At 41.2% G+C, this 16148-nt stretch overlaps 2 protein-coding genes across 10 annotated transcripts in view; one reads left to right on the top strand and one right to left on the bottom strand.

Annotated features, from left to right (window-relative positions):
* Positions 1–16148, bottom strand: part of LOC146835058 (vitamin D3 hydroxylase-associated protein-like) — a 686483-nt gene that overhangs the window by 492507 nt on the left and 177828 nt on the right. Inside the window, exon 3 of the mRNA XM_085602724.1 lies at positions 3948–4091. Coding sequence (XP_085458850.1) covers positions 3948–4091 — 144 coding nt within the window. The remainder of the gene's footprint in view (positions 1–3947; positions 4092–16148) is intronic.
* Positions 1–16148, top strand: part of LOC146835059 (uncharacterized) — a 505671-nt gene that overhangs the window by 63956 nt on the left and 425567 nt on the right. For all 9 annotated transcript variants that reach the window (XR_014960678.1, XR_014960679.1, XR_014960680.1 and 6 more), the window contains exons 3-4: positions 7871–8057; positions 9494–9638. Coding sequence is in view for 5 of the 9 variants with exons in the window: in XM_085602725.1 (XP_085458851.1) it covers positions 7871–8057; positions 9494–9638 (332 nt within the window). In the remaining 4 variants the exon portion in view is untranslated. The remainder of the gene's footprint in view (positions 1–7870; positions 8058–9493; positions 9639–16148) is intronic.

The following is a 16148-nucleotide window of genomic DNA, read 5'->3' on the forward strand; positions in this document are numbered from 1 at the left end:
GCATCACTTCACTCTACCCCACACCACTCGGCTATGCACCATTGCGCTCTTCCCCACTGCACTCTTCACCACTCCACACCACTGCAGCCCTACTCTGCAACACTGCACTCTATGCCTATGCACTCTACTCTGTACCACTCCACTGAATGCCAGTACAATTTATGCCAATCCCCTCTACGCCACAATCTACTCTGCACCACTGCACTCTACTGAGAAATACTCCATGCCACTGCACTAAGTGCCCCTCCACTCCACTCTGCACCACACTGTGCCAATGCACTCTATGCCAATGCACTCTACACCACTTTACTGAAAACCAATCCATTGGATGCTAATCTACTCTGCACCACTGCACTCTACACCACTATACTCTATTCCACTGCACTGTATGCCACCATATTCTACTCTATATCACTGCACTTTACGCCACTGCTATCTATGCTACTCTATTCTGCTGTAATCTATGCCAAAGCACTCCATGCCACTCAACTATATACCACTGCATCCTACAACAGTATACTCTGCAACACTGCATTCTCTGCCACTCTGCCTTATGCCACTGCACTCTATGCCCCTGAACTATATGCCACTCTACTGTGCATTATTCCACGCTATGCCTCTGCACTCTACGTCAATCCACTCTAAGCCACTCTAATCTGCTCTGCACCACTGCACTCTGACATTCTGTACCACTCTACTCGATGCTACTTCACTCTACTCTGAAGCAATGTACTCTATGCCACTGCAATTTGCAGCACTCTATTTCACTCTATTTCAACAATGCACACTACACCACTTTGCTCAAAACCAATACACTCCACACCACTTCATTCTATGCCAATCTATTCTGCACCACTGCACTGTATGCTACTATACTCTACTTAACCACTGCACCCTACCCCACTCTACTCTTCACCATTGCACTCTATGTCCCTCTCCTCTACACCACTGCACTCTACCACACTCTACTCTGCAGCACTGCACTCTCTGCTACAAAACTCTGTCATTCTACTCTATGCCACTCTACCCTGCCCCACTTTACTCTATGCCACTGCACCCTACTCTAAATCACTCTACTGCGCTCTAAGCCAATGCACTGCTACTCTAATACACTGTGCACCACTGCACTGTACTCTACATCACTTCACTCTAAGCCTCTCTACTCTGCACCACTCTACTCTATGCCAGTGTACTCTGCGCCACTGTAAATCTATGCCATTGCACACTACACCACTGCAATCCACTCTGCACAGCTCTACTGTATGCCACTGCACTCTACGTCATTGCACTCTATGCCAATACACTTCACTCCACTTTACTCAAAACAACGCACTCTACCCCACTGCAGTCTATGCCAATCTACTCTGCACCACTGTACTTTACGCCACTTCACCCTAGGCCACTCTACTCCACTATGCTATACTCCACTCGATGACACTACACTCCATGATACTCCAATTCATGATGCTCTACTCCATTAAACTATGCTGCTCCACTGACACTCTACTCCACTCTATGTCACTCCACTTTAAAGCACTCTAATCTACTCTATGCCACTTTAATCCACTTCTTTGTCAAACTACTCCACTCTACTCCACTCTATGCCACTCCGCTCGACACCACTCAACTTTACAACATTCTACTCCACTCCACTTCACTATATGCCATTCCAATTTATGCAATTTACTCTGCTCTATGCCACTCTTCTACAGGGCCGGCCTAGGAACTGAAACCGGCCCTGGCAAACTCCTCAGCCGTCCGCTCCCTCCTGGGGGGAGGGGGCGTGGCTGAGCTGTTTGCTAGAGCCGGTTCCAGACGATTTTATTACAGGGGGGCGATAAAAAAATGGTCTTCAGGGGCCTAAAACCAGCCCCCACCCTGGCGGCCCACCGAGGAAACACCAGGTGCCCAGTACGGCCAGTCCAGCTCTGCTTTTCAACAAAACTCTACTCCACACAACACCCTCTATGCCACTCCACCTCCTCTATACCACTCCACAACACACTATACCAGTCCATTCTACGACACTCTACTCAACTCTGACATTGTACTCCACTGAACTCTATGCCCTTTCACTCTACCACACTCTACTCCCTCCACGACATGCCACAGAACTGTATACTACTCTCTGACACTTCATTTCACTCCTCACCACACCACTCAACTCTACTGTACGCCTCTCTATAACACTCCAGTGTACCCCAATTTACAACATTCCACTCCATGCTCCTTTACCCCACTAACATTTAGCCAGGCTGAAAAGCACAACATTGCTAAAACATATTGCCAAAGCCAATATTTCTTGCATAGATGAGACCTATTAGCTTTGCAAATGCTTGTTGGGTGTAGTAGCTTTAGAAGTACAGTTTGTGAATATGAATGGGCTTACTATTTTGTAAATGGGTGTATGTCACTCACTAAACCCCTCCCAACTCCACCCTTATCCCCTTATATTTAGTCGTAAGTATTCCCCATTTTTGAGCCACTCCCCTTGTCCTTCCAACATTTGCTACTAAAAGAGATACCAGCATCTGCGGAGATCTCTGCACATGAAAATAGAAGCAACAGAGGCGTGGCTATCCACATGTAGATTAGTGAATAACATTTTGTAGTTCATACTAAACATACTACAAAATGCAGGTGGTTTGTGAATAGTTCCCTATATTAATTAACCTATACTCAATTTACATATTTATATTCGTATTATTGCAAAATGCACACGAAAATAGAAGCAACAGAGGCATAGATATTCGCATGTAGATTAGTGAATACCGATCTGTAGTCCACACTAAATATAACACAAAATGTAGTTTGATTGTGAATAGATCCCTTTATTAATGAATATATACTCAAATTACAGATATATATCAGTATTATTTCAAAAGTTTAGTTATTCTGAGTAGGTGAACAGATTTGTGTTTTCACTACCTATTTGAACTGTATTAGAAAAATGAGCACCTGGTCCCTCTAAAGGCCTCGGGCCCGATTCACAGAACTAACTTAAGACAAAATCCTAAACTTACTACCATTTTGGTATTCACAGAAGGCACTTACTCATTTCGGTATTCACAGAAGGCACTTACTCATTTCGGTATTCACAGAAGTTAGGAGTCCTAACTTTAGGACTCCTAAATGCCTTCTGTGAATACCGAAATTCTTAAAATTAGGATTTTTCTCAGTTTAGTAGTAGTATAGTTAGGACTCCTAACTTTAGGACTCCCAAATGCCTTCTGTGAATACCGAAAGTCTTAAATTAGGATTTTTCTCAATTTAGTAGTAGTAAATTTAGGACTCCTAACTTTAGGACTCCTAAATGCCTTCTGTGAATACCGAAAGCCTTAAAATTAGGATTTTTCTCAGTTTAGTAGTAGTATAGTTAGGACTCCTAACTTTAGGACTCCTAAATGCCTTCTGTGAATACCGAAAGTCTTAAAATTAGGATTTTTCTCAATTTAGTAATAGTAAAGTTAGGACTCCTAACTTTAGGACTCCTAAATGCCTTCTGTGAATACCGAAAGCCTTAAAATTAGGATTTTTCTCAGTTTAGTAGTAGTAAAGTTAGGAGTCTTAACTTTAGGACTCCTAAACTGAGAAAAATCCTAATTTAAGACTTTCGGTATTCACAGAAAGCATTTAGGAGTCCTAAAGTTAGGACTCCTAACTTCTGTGAATACCGAAGTGAGTAAGTGTCTTCTGTGAATACCAAAATGAGTAAGTGCCTTCTGTGAATATGAAAATGGTAGTAAGTTTAGGATTTTGTCTTAAGTTAGTTCTGTGAATCGGGCCCCTCATGTTTTCTATTTCATTGTCAGTGGAGAAACATATCTGCTGAAGTTTATCCATTGAATACATGAATGTATGGATAGATGACCTGAGAAGCCCCTCACATGCCTTTTGTGTGGTTTCAGTTCAAACTGACAGATACTGAAAGTATGTAAACAAAATACCTTGCAAGCAACTGGTTTCTTTATGCTGAATGGTATCCCATAGAGAGGCCCCTTTTCTTTCTGTTTCTTGAGTTCCTGAAGCTGAGACTGGCACTCCTGTATAAAATCTGTGATGCAGTTCACCTCCCTGTGCAACTCCAGCGCCTGAAATGGATGTAGACAAAAGAGCATACACATCAACAGACTAAAATAAACCTAGTCACAAGAAGTCAATTTCCCTCCTTCTCTGATTAGTCAATCAACAAGTTCTTTTACTTAAAAATTTGGCAGCACTCATAATGTCTTAGATCCATAGGGAAACAATAGGCATTAGAAAGTTCCATGAACCAGTGCCGTTCAATATTTCCTTTAGCTCTGATTTAAAACGAGGTCTGTTGATTAATAAATGATTTAAGACTCCCCATAAAATTTTAGCACAAGTTGTGTCAGAATGAGAAGTTCGCCTGTTGCACAACTCTTGGAGGGCGGCAAGGGCGGCTCCTCCGTTATGGCAGAGGAGTATCGCGCCACTGCCGGAACCAGCATGAGAACATGTCAAATAAATGATAATAGAGCAATGAATGAAACTGCATTATTATCATTTTATTTTACATGTATGAGGGAGCCACAGGCAAGTCTTGAGGGTGGGGCCATCAGCAGCAGGAGGAGTGGTGGGCACAGGGCACAAAGTGAGCATGTCAATTTGGCCCGCCGTCTTAGGATCAAACCGACATGCGCACTTGGATTTCTGAAGGCTGTTGCTTAGAGATATCAGCAGGGCTCAGGAGCACAAGCTCCTAGTGAAACCAGCCCACTTTACCCAATCCCAGTGCTTCGCTCATGCTGGGTAATACCAGCATAAGAGCAGCGTGTAAATTGGCGCAGGGGAGTCTGGGAGCCTGTGTCTGCAGCTCCTCTGCATCAGCATATAAAGAGCACGGCGATGCAGCAGCGGCTGGTGCTACGTTTCTTTTGTCCCCCATTCAGCCCCACTGCTTTTCCATGCTAGCTGCCGCCACTGAGAGGGCCCACGATCCTGAAATCTGAAGAAGCATTTTCAGATGGCAGAACACGAAACAAAACAGCACACACCACGGGAGGGGGAGGACATAAGGCACAGAGACAGACAACAGACAGGAGAAAATAAATCCTCACTAACAGGTTGAGAGTCACACTCTCTCATTTGGCGATAGTCCCACACCACAGCACACAAGGTGCGAGAGAGCTGCTCTCACACCATGTTTCACAGTTTTTATAATTGGGTGTGAGTGGCATTCCTTGTAGACAGTCCTTCCCATTTGTGAAGGGGAGGGGAGGGAAAAAGGAACAGCAAGAAAAATAGAATATCCCAGCGCCCCTATCCCCCGCAGCCAGAGCAATATACCAATTAGGAAAAGAGCAGGCATGTGCTGTGAGCAAGCCTGACAACCCTTCGGAGGATTCATTGTTTTTTTCCCCACAGAAATACTGTGGCCAAATAGTCAACTTTCGATTACTGTTTTGCAACAATTTGGCCTAAAACCTTCTGAAGAAGTTCATAAAGAAATCTCATGAAGTATTTTTTTTAAACTTTAATTATCTATTGAACCTAACCTTCCCCAGGGGTTATCCAAATTCGTCCTTCTAGGTGTCACCAACAGAAGGCTATCCTTAACCTATGCAAAGAACACAAACTAAGGGGCATATTTACAAAAAAATGTGCAGTGTTACGCCAAATTTGGCAAAGCTATGCTCTGAAATTTTTTAAATGCAGGGATGCACCGTATTTACAAAAATATGGCACACCCCTGCATTTCCCCTAGCGCTGGTGCTAAAAATGCTGCCTAGCACCAGCGGATGCACCCTTGCCCCATATTGCCGGGGTGTTGCTCTGCAGGGGTGATTGCAGGTGGACAATCTGTAAAGGCGATTTGCTGTTTCTATGTGTGTTGCAAAACGCAGCACACATAGAAAGAGCAAAATACGAGGAGAAATTAATAATTTCTCCTCGTATTGCCATCCGAAGAACAGGTTTTACCTGGTTTTAGTTATTGGCGCTGCCCCATCCTTTTAAATATGGGGCAGCGTCAAAAAGCAATGGGTGTTGCAGCGGAACGCCCACTGCAACACCCATTGCATGACCCTTTCATGGGAAGTGAAGAGTGATAAGGGTCCTTATTTACAAGGCCGCGTTAAGCCATGTTAAGTGGCTTAACACTGCCTTGTAAATAAGGAGAAGGAGCTACAGCCACCAGAACGTCACTATAAGTGACATTCTGGTGGTCTTGTAAATATGCCCCTTCATTTCCGCCAGAGTGGATCTCCAGCAGGACATCGGTGGGCCATTAGTGGAAGTAGCAAATGAGTTCTTGGATTTCAAAAGTCTTGCTTCAGGTCTCACCGAAGGTTCCCATCTCACCAAAGCAGGTGAGCTTGGTAGCATTTAGGACTATTAATCTTCTTACCACTATTATCTTTACCAGCGCCGGCTTCAGCAGTGGTGATGTCTAGTGCGACAATCTTTTTTTTGGTGCCCCCCCCATGACATTCTTCTCCATGAATTCCCTGACTACCATCCTCCAACAGTGCCCTTTATCCCTCCATAGCTCTCCATAGTCCCTCCCACAGATGCATTTCGTTTGGTTTATAGCGCGACATGTACCAGGGTAGGATGTCAGGTCATTTTACATCACCCACATTATACAAAGATGATTCATAATTGTACGTGTGTAATCAGTTTATAAGAAATGTAACATAGGACAATGAGGAGTACAAGGTGAAGGAATCACATCATTCATACTAATAGGCAGGGTATTTTAAGAGTCTTTAGTCTGGAGAAGTACAAACGTATGATTTAAAAAGCAAAACAGTGGCTGGGTTAGCCTTTACCAATAAAAAAATGCAATTCTACCCAAATGAAACCTTTTTAGCATCCTTAGGATAATGAAAGACTAGAGAAAAACATAACGTTCTTACCTGTAGCATGCAGTTTGCATGCAGCTCTTAGATGACAATTCATAGATCGCTGTGCTATATTAGGATTGTAACTTATGAACTGAAAGTAGCAAAAGGATCTCTGTGGCAAAAACAGTAACCTACTGAGCTCGCCACATAAAATACTGTTCTGTGATCTGCATGGTACACACTCTTTGTAGCAAGCGTATTAACCATCTGGGCTATTCTATGATGAGTAAAACCTGGCACTAGACAACACTCCAGCAGCAAGAACATTAATCTACAGAGTTATTTTGCAATTTATATTGTTGCCTCAAAATTGCTCAACCCTTCAAGGAGGTCTGCAGCAGGTCATTTTAAACCCATAAGTTGTTTCTAAACACTGCCCCCTCAGCCCACCAGTATGGGATACCGAATGCATTTTTGCTTGATGCAGGTAATGTTTGTGGCACTATCGGCATACCACACTATAAAACAGGTCTACAAACAGCAAAACACCTGTCCACACACTGACTTGGTAGACAAGCTCATCTGTCACTGCCCGATGGCCCTATAGGCCATCCCGACCGTGATCAGGTACTTATCAAAGAGAATTTAGTTTATTGCAAATCAATGGAAATTACAAGGATCATTTGGCCTTTCAACATCCATCTTACACCTGCCAGAGCATGCATTCAAGCAAAATAGGTGCTTATATTTATATGGCACTAGGAAAAGGAAACTATGGGAAAAAAGTGGGCACAATTATGCATACACAGGACAATTTTGAAATACATTAATAGAAAAAGTCCCAAAGTTCTGAAATTCATTCATAAACTATGCAAATACTTTTATAGCAAGACTGAAAAGTCTGATCCTACCAGAGATATTGATGGATTCACTCTCAAGAAATCCTGGTAAAGAATGGTACAGCATTTGTCTGGATATGTAGCTTGAACTGACCTCCTATTTCATGTTTCTTCATTTGCAATATCCATCTCATTCCGTATCATGATCCTGCCCCTTGCAAGTACATTTTCAGAAATAGATTATGACGGGGGCGTGACTAAGGCACCGGAGGAGATGGCCCCCGCTCTGGAGAGCTCCGTAAAGGCGCAGCACGACGGGAACCCTCCAGGTTTCCTTTCCAGCCGCCTGACCTTCAAAGCTGAAGAATTTATTATCGGAACGCCTGCTGCTTGGAATGCGACGTTCGAGGTACATGGGGTGAGGGTTATTATGCCTTTTTCTTGCTCTTTTGCTCAATGCGGTTCGCGAGTGAAATGCGGCCGCCATTTTGATTTATGACTGATCCCCGTGGCACCCGCTGACTGGATTTTCTCACTGCATTTTTTAAGGATTATAAAGCATCTTTTGCTGGGAATTGAACACACATTTTCTTCAGTTTCTCCCACATTGAAATCCTTTTAACTGCTTTGATTCTTTTTGGACTGCTTTTTATTTACTCTGTGATTTTAAAATAATAAGAGCATTTCTGACCGCCATTTTGTACTCTGGACTTTGCTTCTCTCTCTCAAATTCCACCCAATTTTCCTCAATCGAAATGCCTCGTTCCACTCGAAGTGGTCCTCATCAAATTAATACTAACAATGGGTCATTGGAGGATACTAACCCATTCAGTGTAATGCAAGACAATGTGGAAGACGCAACAATGGAAACTAATTCTACGAAGGGTACACCCTCTCATAATTCACGCTCAGGCTATGACATCTGCTTCTACACCGGGTAAAAGAGTGGAAACTAATCCCCCTTCACCCACCAATTCCTCCTCCTCCTCTATTTCTATGGAATTGCTGCTTGAAGAAATTCGCTCCCTTAAACCATATATGGCTGAAGCAAATTCTCGTCTTCAGAACTTGGAGGATAATTGGTCTCACACAGAACAGAAAGGTTATGAGCTGGAGAGAAGAGTTGCATCAGTTCTGGTAGTCACAGATCAAGTTCCATGCCTACACAAAGAAATACAGAATCTTAACCAATAGGTTGAGAATTTGGAAAACCGCAACAGGCGTAACAATCTACGCATTTAGGGGCTTGCAGAGGGTCTTGAAGGATCTAATCCTATATCCTTTTTCCAATCTTTCTTGCCCACACTTCTTGAACTTCCAACCTCTCCATCTTTGAACATTCAACGAGCTCATCGCCTAGGTCAAATGTCTCGTACAGCTGTTCCATCTACCTCCTCTATGAAACCTAGAGGGGTAATTTTGTATTTTCTAGAGTATACAGATCTCCTTAAGTTATTCAGGCTGCCAAACAGAAAGGAAAGATCACATGAAGTGGGTCAAACCTCTTCTTTGTGAAGGACTATGCCAATGTTAACGCAGATCGTCGAAAGAAGTTTCTAGCGATGAGGCCTACTCTCCGATCCTTGAATGCCCATTATGGCCTATTGCACCCTTGCCCCTTTAAAGTGACTTATAACAACAAAACGACGAATTATGAAGATCCGGCACTTCTTCAACATTTCCTGAATTCTTGTAGAGATGAGTCTATGGACACCCCTCGATCTTAATCGCTTTGCAATATAATGTATTGCTTGTTGTTGTTTATGTTTTATCCTTATCCCGGTTGTTTTCCGTTGAGATGTGAGACCTGATATTCATATTTATTTTTCCGTTTGATTCTTCCAGATGCAGTTTTGTGATCCCTTGAATAAGTCTTCTTCGTTTGTACCTAGAGGTTGTTTTCCTCTGCCACGTCTGTATGGAGTCCTTGATCCGGTGTGCTATCTCCCTCATGTGGCTCCACCCACCTCATTCTCATTTTCTATTTATGGTATGTCTTTTTGACATTGTTCTTAATTATCAATTGTTTGATTTGTACTGTCTTTTTGTTCTGTGTTTTGTTCTCTCACACCTCTTATTCTCCCTGTCCCTTTCTCTCCTCTTTTGCTTTTTCCTTTCTCCTCTCCTCAGCACTATTTTCTTAAAGTACGCCTGTTTTTTTCTCTAATCTCAATTCTCTTTTTTAATCTTTTTTCATCTCTTTTATTTCTTTCTTTAAAAAATAAGCATGTACTTCAATTGTTTATAGAATAACTGTTCATGTTAATTTTAAAGGGTTATTTTTAGAGTTGTAACTTGGAATGTTAAAGGAGTAAATAATCCCATAAAAAGACAACGTGTATTAACCCATTTAGCTAGATTAAATGTTGATGTTGCTTTAATTCAAGAGACCTTTTATCAGACTCTGAAGTGGCTAAACTAAAAAGAGGTTGGGTGGGAAATGTTTTTTCATCCCCAGCTCTAGGGAAAAAGAATGGATTCTCCATTCTATGCCATAAGAAATATCAGATTTCAGTTGTTCATCAGGAAAATGATCTGGAAGGTCGCTGGGTAATTGTTAAACTGCTTATAGATCAAATTCCTTTAGTGCTTGTTAATGTTTATGCACCTGTTAATATTGATAATGCGTTTTGGATTCATGTATCTGATAAACATATTGTGTTTGATGATGACTATGTTATTTTTGGAGGCGATTGTAATCAGGTTCTTGACCCTATATTAGATAGACATTCTTCTGTTAAATTTTCCAACACCAAGATGCATTCACAATTTACATCCACCATACGTCGTAAATCTTTAGTTGATATCTGGAGGCTTTGTAATCCAGGTAACCGTGAATATAGTTTCTACTCCCCCTCACCATTCACAATCTCAAATAGACTATCTCTTCCTTAGTAAACCTTTATCTCAGCAAGTCTCTCACGCCGAGATTGGCTCTATTCTAATATCAGACCATGCTCCAGTTTTTGTTGATTTTGAATTGATACCTTTTCCCCGATGCAGGCAGATGGCGCTTCAATAATACATTATTAGCTGATTTTACAAGCCAATTCACCTCCTTTGCTTCTGAATTCTTTTCTTTTAATTCTACCCCAGATTCTTCTCCGGCAATGATCTGGGATTCTTTGAAAGCTGCAGCCAGGGGTTTTATCATAAACTGTTTCACGGAAAAAATAGTTTTTTGTGTGGCTAAAAATACACAATTACTAGCCAGGATCAAACGACTTGAATATTCCTACTACCATTCGAACTCTGAATCTTTGTTAAAAAATCTTATTGAGACAAAAATTAATTTTAATAAATTATCTACTGAAGCCGCTTCCTCTTATCTCTTAAAAAGTAGTGCCCGGTATTATGGAGGCCAGAATAAAATGGGGAAATTACTTGCAAACTATTTAAAAAATACGTCGTGAGCGGACTAAAATAGAATCTATACGAAACACCGCTGGTGATCCTCTATTTAAAAATGACGATATTTTGAGCGAATTTCTGCTTACTTTCAATCGATGAATCCTCCTCCCCCTTATGACACTGATTTCGCATCTTTAGAATCCGACATCACTCTCTCTGAAATCACTCATGCTGTCTCAGTACTGAAAAGAGGGAAAGCTCCAGGTCCGGATGGATTTACTATTGAATTTTAGGCTCACTTCACGACTCTAATACTCCTCCAACTCTTATTACTTTATAATGCTTTTGTAAAATACGGGTCCTCGTCAGGAACGTTTCAAGAGGCCATGATTTGTTTAATTTCTAAAGAAAATAAAGACCCCTCTCTCTGCAAAAATTATCGTCCGATTTCTCTAGTTAATTTGGACTATAAGATCTTCGCAAAAGTTCTTGCTCTTCGTATTTACCCTATTTTACCTAACCTCATTGGCCCGGAACAATCAGGATTTGTTAAAGGTCGTTTATCTTCTGATAACTCTAGAGTCTTTTTTAACATTCTGAGTAAAGCTTCCTCTCTTGATTTTCCTATTGCTGCAATAGCACTAGATGCTGAAAAAGCGTTTGATAGGATCAGATGGGATTTTATGTTCCAGGCACTAAAATGGATAGGACTTCCTACTAAATTAATTTCTCTTATTAATTTACTTTACTCTGGTCCTAAAACCTCTATTTTTGTCAATGGTAAAACTTCTGATTACTTTTCACTTTTTAGAGGGGTACATCAAGGGTGTCCTCTATCTCCTCTTTTATTTATAATAGCATTAGAAACCTTTTTAACGAAAATTAGGTTAGGTGCTAGGATTACTGGTTTTCAAATTGATACCACTCATGTTAAAATGTCTGTTTTTGCTGATGACATCCTTTTATATTGTTCGAATCCGCCTACATCCCTTCCAGCTTTTTTATCCCAAGTTGATATTTTTCCCAATTATCTGGATACCGTCTCAACTCAGACAAATGTGAGGTTCTCCCCTTAAACATATTCTGTCTAAAACAGGATTTTATATCTACCTATTTCTCTTGGAAAACTTCTAAGATAAAATACTTAGGCTTTTGGTTCTCTTCAAACATCACAGAAACATTAATATCTATCGAACCTGTCCGCCCCATATGTCCTGCAAACAGAAGATTTCTTTCTGTTAGGGGATTTTAATTTTAATTTTGATATTTATACTAATACTGATACAGCTGACCTGTTGGCAGCTATGGAATCGTTAGACCTTTTGCCTAAAGTAGTCAAACCAACACACTTAGCATGCCATACACTTGATAATATTTTTACAAATATCCCTAGTTTGAGTATAGAACCACCTCAGGCAGTAAGTTGGTCGGACCATATGGCCCTTAGCTTCTCTTTTTTGGCTCCTAAAGGTTCGGGCCAACCGCAAGGGCGGCGGAAAGTTTCACATAGACAATGGAGGAAAATAACACCAAAGACTTTTAGTACAGTATTCTCTCCTCCACTACTTAAGGAATGTAATGACATCAATGAAGCTTTATGCAAATTAGAGTCAGAGATAATTAGGGCTTTTGACACTATCACCCCGAGCAAAACAGCAACAATCTATGATAGAACGAGCCCTGCTCCATGGTATTCTGATAGCTGAAAGACTGAGAAAGCCGCTTGCAGAGTGAGAGAACGTAAATGGAGGAAATCAAAATCTTAGGAAGATAGATTGGCCTATAATATAGTACATAGGATGTACCTTAAGAACTGTAACATAGCAAAATGAACATTTTTAGCCACTCGAATAGATGAGGCAAAGGGCTCGTTGAAAGAACTTTTTAGGATTCTTAAGGAGTTTACTACTCCAAGAGTAGGCAATCCTACTTGCCCCCCTACACAGGAATTCTGTGATAAGCTTGCTATGCATTTTAAAATTAAGATAGACAATATCTATGATTCTTTTAAGCAGGTATCGGAGAACAGGGAAGAAATCCTAATCACAGATAACTCTTCCCTACCGAGACTGGAGACCTTTGCAACCATCACTAAGGAGCAGGTTCTACCACTACTGAAACACATCAAGTCAGGCTCCCCGTCTGATATAGCCCCTCCCCACATTGTATCTGACTTAGCAATGGAGCTAGTAAATCCAATTAGTGAAATCTGTAACCTCTCTTTAGTAACCTCCTTTTTTCTGTCCAGATGGAAAAGAGAATTTATTAAACCTCTGCCCAAGAAACCATCAGCAGACTGCGCCAATTTACAAAACTACAGACCTCTTTCGCTCCTTCCTGGCTGCTCAAAAATAATGGAAGCTCTGATCAATCACCAACTTTCAGATTATCTGGAACTTCATGACCTCTTGGACTCCTCGCAGTTGGGCTTCCGTGCTGGTTACAGCACGGAGTCCGCCCTGGTAGAGGTAACAGATACAATCAGGCTGCTGCTAGACGAAGGGACCCCCACAATGTTGGTCCTTTTAGATCTGTTAGCAGCCTTTGACACCATCTCTCACAGAATTCTGTTGGATAGACTGCGAGAGATTGGTGTCACTGGGATGGCATTAGAGTGGCTGCGGAGTTTCCTATTGGATAGATATCAATGTGTACACCTGGACACCTTTGTCTCCCAGACTACATTGGTGGATAAGGGGGTTCGTCAGGGCTCCATTTTAAGCCCCACCCTGTTCAATATCTATGTGTCGTCTCTGGCTACCATTATAAAATGTTGTGGATCCAAACCATCTCCTATGCGTACGACACGCAGGTGATAGTCCCCATGGAGAAGGACCCCACGGTGACCAGAGACAGATTTAAGAGCTGTATGATGAAAATAGCCACATGGATGAAAAACAACTACCTGCAACTTAATTACAACAAAACTGAGATCTTAATGTTTGGTAAAGCAGAGGATTTGTGAAGAGATGAGTGGTGGCCTGGGGAACTTGGAGTACCCCCTTCCCCCAAAAAATGGGTAAAAAATCGGGGCATTTTAATGAATAATAACTTATCCATGGAAGAGCATGTTAATACTCTATCAGGCATCTGTTTTGGACTGATGCGCACTTTAAAAAAGGTATTTCCTTGGATTCCTCTCTCCGCTAGAAGGGTTTTGATTCAGGCGCTTCTAGTCAGTAGACTAGATTACGGAAATGCTCTCCTAGTGGGGATGAGGGAGGACCTGCTCTCTAGCCTACAAGTCGTTCAAAACACGGCGGCACACCTAGCTTTAAATAAACCCCTGCGTACGCCATCTTTACCTTTACTAAGAGAGTTACATTGGCTTCCTATAAGGAACTTTTATGCCTAGTTTTTAAAGCACTTTTTGGACAGGGACCTAAATACCTTACGAAGAAATTAGAATGGTATACCCCGGCACGACAGTTAAGAGCCAGTGGCCAACAGCTCCTTCAAACGCTGAGAATTAAAAATGTTAAGATGGGCGGCCGAGCCTTTTCCCATCTGGCTCACAAATACTGGAATGCGTTGCCAGTAGATCTGCGATCATGTCCTACCTTGATTATTTTGAAGAAACATCTAAAAACTTGGGTATTTAACTGAAATTCTCTGCTTTTAGACGCCTGCCTCCCATGCTCCGAGAGATCCCCTTGGGGATGATTCGTGCGCCATATAAATAATAATAATAAACAATAATAATTAAAGGAAAACATTGATAATATTAATAAAACTCTATCTGAATCTATTGACCGCTGGCACCCGCTTTTTCTCTCCTGGTGGGGACGGTTAGACTCTATCAAGATGATGCTTTCTCCTTTGATTCTTTATCTTCTGTCCATGATCCCAGTACATATTCCTGGAATCTATTTTAAGAAACTTGATTCTCTTTAAAAAAAATTCCTCTGGAAAAACAAATCTCCTAGAACAGCTCTGACTGCTCTAAAAGCTGACGAGTTCTGGAGGCCTTAAAATTCCTGATTTTAAATCATATCACTATGCTTTTTCTCTAAGAAAGTCTTCTCGTTGGCTTTCTCTTGATCAATGTGCTTATCCTCCTATCCGGATGAATATAGAAAAACACTTTATAGCTCCTTTCCATTTTAAAGAAGCTCTTACCTTTACTAATAATATTTCTTCTTTCCGTCCTCACTTCATCTCTCATACTCGTAAAATTCTAATACCACTTCTGCCGTCCTCTTATCCCTCATTTTCCACGTTAGTTCAACAACCCTTATAGTATAATCACTTACTACGTATTAAAGGACATACCGTTTATTGGAAAGCCTGGAGACTCAAAGGATTACTATGGATCTCACAGTTAGTATTTAATAAGGCTCCTTTATCCTTCTCAGACCTTCAATCAAAATTATCTTTGCCCTCTTCCTGTAAAGCTCAATATGATTTATTTCGTTTTTCTCTTTCTCAATATCTTCTTTCCTTACCATCTAATCCCACTCTCTCCACCAGATGTTCCACTCTTTTTCCTTTACTTTCCACCAATCCCTCAGCTTCTTCTCTATATAGAAAACTATTTCTCTCATCTGACAGGAACAAGTAGAAAGCTGAATTGGCGTGGGAAAAGAACTTAGCAGAATGTTGGTCTACCCCCTTTTGGGATAAATTATGGGTAAAGATTCATAAGACTTCGAGAGCAGCTAATACATTTCAAACACTTTATTTTATTTACAAGCGCCTTTTATTCACCCCCACAAAACTAGCCTCTTTTTCTATGGATACTCCCTCAGCTTGCTGGACCTGCTCATATCGCTCAGCTGACTTTTTTTTGGTAACTAGTCTGGTCCCAAATTAATAAATTTTTTAAAACCCAAATTTCTTTCTCTCCTTCTAACATCTTTTTGGGCTCCCTATCACCGTCTTGGACACACTCATCGTCCAGTCCTTCACTAATTGATTTATTACTAGCAATAGCTCTCCATTTAATAACTTCCAATTGGAAACAAGCTGACAAAGGTACTTTCAGAGCATGGTGGAATGCTGTTTGCTTTCATCACTGACTTGATACTAACCATGTCACTCCCATATCTGTATCCATTAAAAGAGACCTTTTATGGCTCCCTCTGTCCACATACTTAACTTGTACTGCTTCAGCCTCCACTACAATAGTTAATACTCCTGATGAAGTAAG

The sequence above is a fragment of the Triturus cristatus genome, chromosome 4_2, assembly GCF_964204655.1.
Source record: "Triturus cristatus chromosome 4_2, aTriCri1.1, whole genome shotgun sequence".
NCBI classification, from domain to species: domain Eukaryota; kingdom Metazoa; phylum Chordata; class Amphibia; order Caudata; family Salamandridae; genus Triturus; species Triturus cristatus.